The sequence below is a fragment of the Microcaecilia unicolor genome, chromosome 4 (genome assembly GCF_901765095.1).
Source record: "Microcaecilia unicolor chromosome 4, aMicUni1.1, whole genome shotgun sequence".
Classification (NCBI taxonomy): domain Eukaryota; kingdom Metazoa; phylum Chordata; class Amphibia; order Gymnophiona; family Siphonopidae; genus Microcaecilia; species Microcaecilia unicolor.
The window spans coordinates 9933741-9940715 of NC_044034.1; the positions used below are offsets into that span (position 1 = coordinate 9933741).

The 6975-nt window shown below is 44.8% G+C and overlaps 1 protein-coding gene across 1 annotated transcript; it reads right to left on the bottom strand.

The window, feature by feature from the left end:
- Positions 1-1047: 1047 nt before the first annotated feature.
- Positions 1048-3209, bottom strand: LOC115468307 (E3 ubiquitin-protein ligase TRIM41-like). The gene is made up of 3 exons (XM_030199947.1): positions 2771-3209; positions 1607-1702; positions 1048-1127 (listed from the first exon to the last, which is right to left on the bottom strand). Exons 1-3 carry the CDS (start codon positions 3182-3184, stop codon positions 1086-1088), a joined length of 552 nt encoding a protein of 183 aa, XP_030055807.1. The 5' UTR covers positions 3185-3209; the 3' UTR covers positions 1048-1085.
- Positions 3210-6975: the final 3766 nt, after the last annotated feature.

Sequence of the window (6975 nt, forward strand, 5' to 3'; positions counted from 1 at the left end):
GTTTTTTTCTTTTCTTTTATATTTTCTTCCACCAACAGGGTGTTTCTCAATTAAGTCAATTTTTCTTTATGTCACACTCTAGTGTCTGTGTATTTTTCTCAATCATTTATCTCTTTTATCTTTCAGTGACTTCCAGGAAAATCCTTCTTGCATGGGTCAGTATTGAAAGATACCCCTCCTCCTCCTCCTCAGGTAAGTATGAAAGGGACGTCTTCTGTTATTCCCCCCCTACTAGCCTATCTATAACAAATACAAGAATCCTATCTTTCTATTATTTATATGTTCTATTGTGCATCTTTTTCTTCAATAATCTGTTATCTAACTCCTTTTATTTAAAAATATAATATTCCCTAACTTTCCCACTGAAGAAATGATTCTTAATATTTTCAAGTTATTACTCAACCTTTTTAATCTCTCTCTTCAGTCTCACTATCTTCTTTTTTAATTATAGTCTCAGAAGGTGTGATGATTAAATTGTTCAGGAATTAAGATCCTCAGTATTGACTATATAATTCATTCTTGTCCTAACTTATGTTTTCTCTGCTATCTCAGCTGGTAAATTACTAACAGGCATTTTCCTGCCTTCACAGAGATCTGAATGTATTTCCAGAGAATAGCTGACAGGTCTCAGCTGCCCCCACTCATTGAAATGTTTGAATTCTGGTCACCATTTTTGTCTCCAATCAATTATACCCTCTCAAAATGTAATAACTCCAAGATAAAAAGGAAGTAATAAGCCTCAGAATACTTGCCATATACTAAAAAGGGAATTTTTATCTATATCATGTGTGTCTGTGTTTCAACACTTATCTTAGCGGTGCAGATGCATCAAACGAACTTCCGACAGTGGCCAGTGTTTTGATAGACTCCGTCAGGGAAGAGTGTTGAAACAGACACTGAAAAATACTTCATTATGACTCAGTGTTGAAAGACTATTTACATTTTGAGTGTTTATAACTGATTTGATATCGTTGAGATCTTAACTCACCTCTTTTTAGATTATTACCATTTTTTGTCTCCGCTACCCTCACTGTGAATGAAAAAGTACTTCCTGATGTTACTCCTAAGTCGAACATCCTGTAACCTCAGTTCATGTACTCTAGTTCTGATGAACAGAATAAGTTTACCTTAGAGAAAAGGAGAGATAGAGGAGATATTATATAGACATTTAAATAATTGACAGGTATTAATATGCAAACAAATCTTTTCCAGAGACGGAGAAGTGGTAGACCTAGACGACATGAATTGAGGTTACAAGAAAGTTGACTTAGGAGTAACGTTAAGAAGTACTTTTTCACAAAGAGGGTGGTGGAGACAAACACTGCTGGACTGCCTCAAGCCTGAGCCCAGTTCTCCTTTCCCATTTTGCAACCCACATCACACTACCTCTCTGCAAGAAATACAATGTCACAATTTTCCTTTGTTCCACATACGGATTCAGAATCTGCCTGTTCTCAGCCAATAAGGAACCAATAGTTTCCATACTATAAGTAACGAAGCAGACTGAAGTCTATTATTCTCTTATTCAGGTGATTTATGGGATTGAAGTACTGAAAGGAACAAAAACCCTACAGAAACTGGCTCAGAAGGAGACACAGACACCCACCCTCAGCTCTTCAAATTTCTTCTCTTCAGTAGATGTAAACTTCAGAAGATCTTCCAGGTCCTTTTTCAGAGGCTCCAGGTGCATTTTAAGTTTTTCCTGTGAACATTAAACATCATTGATTAGCATGTGATTATTTTTATAGCCACAATTTCAGACTTGACTGTAAATGTGAGATGTCCCTTCCAATTTAGATCGTTTCTTTGAAATAACAGAATTCTGATGGGTCAATATTCAAAGTGATATAACCAGGATAGGCTCCTGCCTGCTTAAATCGTGCTGAACTGGCCATGAACCAATATTAAACAGCACTTAACCCAACAGTGCCACTGAATATTGGCAAAAGTTCTGTCCAGACAGTGGAGGGAGGGGTGATTCGGGGGCAGTCAGGGTGGAACTGAGAGATATGTGGGTACCAGTGATATTCAGTTCCAGTACCCCATATCTAACCAGGTAAACTGAACCATGAACAAGGTGTCCTAACCAGGGATTTAGACTATCTCAAGGGTAAAGAAATAATTAAGGCTGGATAAGTGAGAGAATAATTAGGCAGGACTAGATGAGAAACAAGATTAAGAAAAGGGTGTGGGTAAAATTCTTTGTATTCAGAAAGGCCAAACTGAAGAAATGTGTTTTTAGAAGACTTGTAAAAGTTAGGTAATCAGCTGTAAACTTGATTGATTTAGGAAGAGAATTTTGGTGCTTTGATAGGAGAAATTAGCAGAGTGAATTGTTTTATATATCACATTCTTACAGATAGGGAAATGTAAGACAAGATGAAACAGCATTACGAGGGGGTAATTCAATAAGATTATTAATTATTATTATCATCTGTTTAGGTTCTTGGGTACAGCATGGAGTATTGGCAATACCTGTATTCCTTCTGGGAGCCACAACTCACAGGCTGAATATTGACCCCTGAATGTATATGGAAGATGCCTGAATAGACAGCAGCCAGGGTTCAAGTTTTGATGATTGATCTTACTACTCATATGCTTCAAAACGCTGCTAATTCAACTCCGTTTAGTTTTATGGGAATGAAAAGGTACATTTTCAGTAATATCATTAAATACACACACCTTCATCTCTCTGCTTTCTCTATAGAGTTCATGGTATGAGATTTGTGACCCCAGGACACACTGTGATATTAAAGATACTGATACAGACCTTGTATTCCTGCACAGCCTCCTCTATGGGGATCACGGTGTGAGATCTGTGATCCCTGGATCTGTCACACACCACACAGATTGCTCTCTGATCCTCTTCACAAAACAGCTTCAGTTTCTCTTCATGTTCCTCACACAAATTCTCTTCTTTGGGTCTCACTGAAGTCTGACTGAGCTTTTTCACCATTTCTATCATATTTGCCAGCTGCCTGTTAGGTCTGAGATTTCTCTGCGGAGACATTGCCCTGCACTGGGGACAGGGGAAGTCTGTGTCCCTCCCCTCCCAGCTCTGAGTGATACAGGAGCAGCAGAAGTTGTGTCCACAATCCGTAGTTACTGGATCTGTGAAATAATCCAGACAGATAGAACAAGAAGCTTCATCTCGCAGACTCTCAGCAGGGTTTGCAGCAGCCATGCTTCTTACAGGAAATGAGAGTGAGATTCAGTTCCTGTTTCACATCTTCAAAATAAAGGAGTGTCTGTGTGGAACAGGATCTTTGTTAGGGACTTTGTGTAATTTGAAGACACCAGGGCTGTCTGCCCTCCTTCCTGTCTCCTAGTTCCTCCCTTTTTTTCCCAGCTACAGAGACCCAGGGGTCTGGGAGCTGCAGGGAGAACAGCAACCTCTTCCCATGACGTTTCTTGTGTGTAACCTGGAGCCTGGGGGCAACTTTTGCAAAAGTGGGGCAGGAATTCAGTTTCCATTTCACATTATAACTTTAAAACCATACAAGAACGTAAGACCTTTGAAGTCAGAATGATTGAATATTTTAACACCCAACAGAAAGGACTTAACAAGGATCTGGGGTTCCTAGCCCATTATCTAGACCAACGTTCTATGAAGCCTCCAGCCGGAAGTGTGAAGCGCCAGAGATATCCGGTTTCCCCATGAGTGAAGGAAAACAGCACAGCACAGCACAAAATCCCTCTCTCTGTAACAGTGAAGGACTCAGAGGGGGAGGGGAGAGAGATGCCCTCACTCTCTCTGTAACACAGAACAGCAGGAAACTTAACACTGCATCTGCCCGCAACCTCGGAGTCATCTTTGACTCCTCCCTCTCCTTCTCTGCGCATATCCAACAGACTGCCAAGACCTGTCGCTTCTTCCTCTTCAACATCAGCAAAATTCGCCCTTTCCTCTCTGAGCACACCACCAGAACTCTCGTCCACGCTCTCATTACCTCTCGCCTTGATTACTGCAACTTACTCCTCACCGGCCTCCCACTCAGCCATCTATTCCCCCTTCAATCAGTTCAGTACGCTGCTGCACGTCTTATATTCCGCCAAAACCGATATACTCATATCACCCCTCTCCTCAAGTCACTTCATTGGCTTCCAATCAGATATCGCATACAATTCAAGCTCCTCCTCCTTACCTACAAGTGCACTCAGTCTGCGGCTCCTCACTACCTCTCCACCCTCATCTCCCCCTATGTTCCCGCCCGTAACCTCCGCTCACAGGACAAAGCCCTTCTCTCAGTACCCTTCTCCACCACTGCCAACTCCAGGCTCCGCTCATTCTGCCTTGCTTCACCCTATGCCTGGAACAATCTTCCTTTACCCATACGCCATGCCCCCTCCCTACCCATCTTCAAATCTCTGCTTAAAACTCACCTCTTCTATGCTGCCTTCAGCACCTAACCGCTCTAGATAGACAGAATGCCCCTATCTATCCACTCTATCAGATTAACTGTTCACTCGTCCTCTAGACTGTTCACTTGTCTTTAGATTGTTCTCTTGTCTTTTAGATTGTAAGCTCTTTGAGCAGGGACCGTCCTTCTATGTCTAAATTGTACAGCGCTGCGTAACCCTAGTAGCGCTTTAGAAATGCTAGTTAGTAGTAGTAGACTGGACTCCAAGGGGGGAGGGGGAGGGAGAGAGGGCAGAGGGCAGGGACACACACTCCCACATGCACACTTCGAAGAAAACCTTGGTGGGAGAGAAGTTCTGGCAATCCCACCTCCCTCTCTCCCATTCTCAATCTCAATTCTCTCTCCTTCTCACCAATCAATTAATTCCTTTCTTTCTCATTCAAACCCATCCAGCCACATAGAAAAGGACAGAAAACTAACTTATACCTCTTCAGAGCTTCCTTCACATCCTAAAGGGAAATGAAACAGAGAATATTTCTAGTTAGATTTCACAGTTTATGAGAACACATTATACATTAGGATACTCTTCTCAAAGCTCTGTTCAATCACTTAAGAGCTGCAAACCTTTGATGCCATTTCTATGATCAGCATCCAAAAATCTATGAGGTTATCAATAGAAATCAAACAAAATAAAACATGGAAAAGAAAATAAGATGATACCTTTTTTATTGGACATAACTTAATACATTTCTTGATTAGTTTTCGAAGGTTGCCCTTCTTCGTCAGATCGGAAATAAGCAAATGTGCTAGCTGACAGTGTTTATAAGTGAAAACATTCAGGCATTACTATGACAGTCTGACTTAACAAGGACCTGGGGTTCCTAGCCCATTATAAACCATAAAGCTGTATTTCTCTGTTGATCACCCTCTCCTCACCTATCCACACCCATCCTGTTAGAATATCAATGATATGCTTTGATGTCCCCATGCATACCTCCGACCCACCCCCATCCTCCCACCCTGTCAGACTGTCATAGTAATGCTTGAATGTTTTCACTTATATACACTGTCAGCTAGCACATTTGCTTATTTCCGATCTGAGGAAGAAGGGCAACCTTCGAAAGCTAATCAAGAAATGTATTAAGTTATGTCCGATAAAAAAGGTATCATCTTATTTTCTTTTCCATGTTTTATTTTGTTTGATTTCTATTGATAACATTATAACTTGAATTCAGTTTGAAAATAAGGAGTGTCTGTGTGGAACAGGAACTTTGTCAGGGACTTTGTGTAATTTGAAGACACCAGGGCTGTCTGCCCCAGTGGCGGGGCGGTGGGGGCGGTCCGCCCCGGGTGTCCATGGGTGGGGGGTGCTCCGTTGCGTCTCTTCTCCTGCCACTGCCTGCCTTTTTCTTTTTTCTTTTTTTAAAATCCGTGCAGCCACGCAGGCAGCGCATCGCGTCTGCCCTGCGTGTGCTGTGAAAGAAGTAAATCGCTAGCGCTGGCGTCGGGCCTTCCCTCGATGTCCTGCCCTCTTGTGAGGTAACTTCCTATTTCCTCGAGGGCGGGACATCGAGGGAAGGCCCGATGCCAGCGCTGGCGATTTACTTCTTTCACAGCACACACAGGGAAGACGCGAAGTGCTGCCTGCGTGGCTGCACGGATTTGAAAAAAAAAGAAAAAGGCAGGCGGTGGCAGGAGAAGAGGGCTCTGTGGCTTTCAATGGAGGGGGGACAGGACTGGGTCAGGGGGGGGAGCTCCGAGGGGAGAAGGGGATTGGAGAGGGGTGGGGGTGCTCAGAGGGGATTGGGGAAGGTGGGGGAGCTCAGAAGGGTACTCAGAGGTGAGAAGGGGATTGGGAAGGGATGGGGGAGTTCAGAGGAGGGGTGCTCAGAGGGGAGAAGGGGATTGGAGAGGGGGTGGGGGAGTTCAGAGGAGGGGTGCTCAGAGGGGAGAAGAGGATTGGAGAGGGTGGGGGTACTCAGAGGTGAGAAGGGGATTGGGGAGGGTGGGGTGCTCAGAGGGGAGAATGGGGATTGGGGAGGGTGGGGAAGCTCAGAAGGGTACTCAGAGGTGAGAAGGGATTGGGGAGGGATGGGGGAGTTCAGAGGAGGGGTGCTCAGAGGGGAGAAGGGGATTGGGGAGGGGTGGGGGTGCTCAGAGGGAATAAGGGGACTGGGGAGGGAAGTGCTCATGGGAGAAGGGGTCTGAAACTGGAACTGGGGGCTGAAAAGGGGCAGGGGCTGAAACTGTTGGGACTGGGGGCTTTAAAGGGGACAGGGAGAACTGGCTGGGGCTGAAGCTCGGGACTGGTGAGAGAAAAGGGCTGGGGTTGAAACTAGGGGCTGAAAAGGGGACAGGGAGAAGTGGCCGGGGGGCTGAAGCCCAGGACTGATGGGAGAAAAGGGCTGGGGACTGGTGGGATAGTGGGGCTGAAAAGGGGGGCAGGTGGGAGATGTGGGCTGGAACTGGAACTAGCTGCAGGTGGAAAGAGGGGGCAGAGAGAGGGGACAGACCCTGGATGGAAGGGGGGAGCATGAGGGAGGGCAGACCCTGGATGGATGGGAGAGGGAGGGCAGACGGATCGAAGGGGCAGAGAGAAAGGGCAGATGGTGGG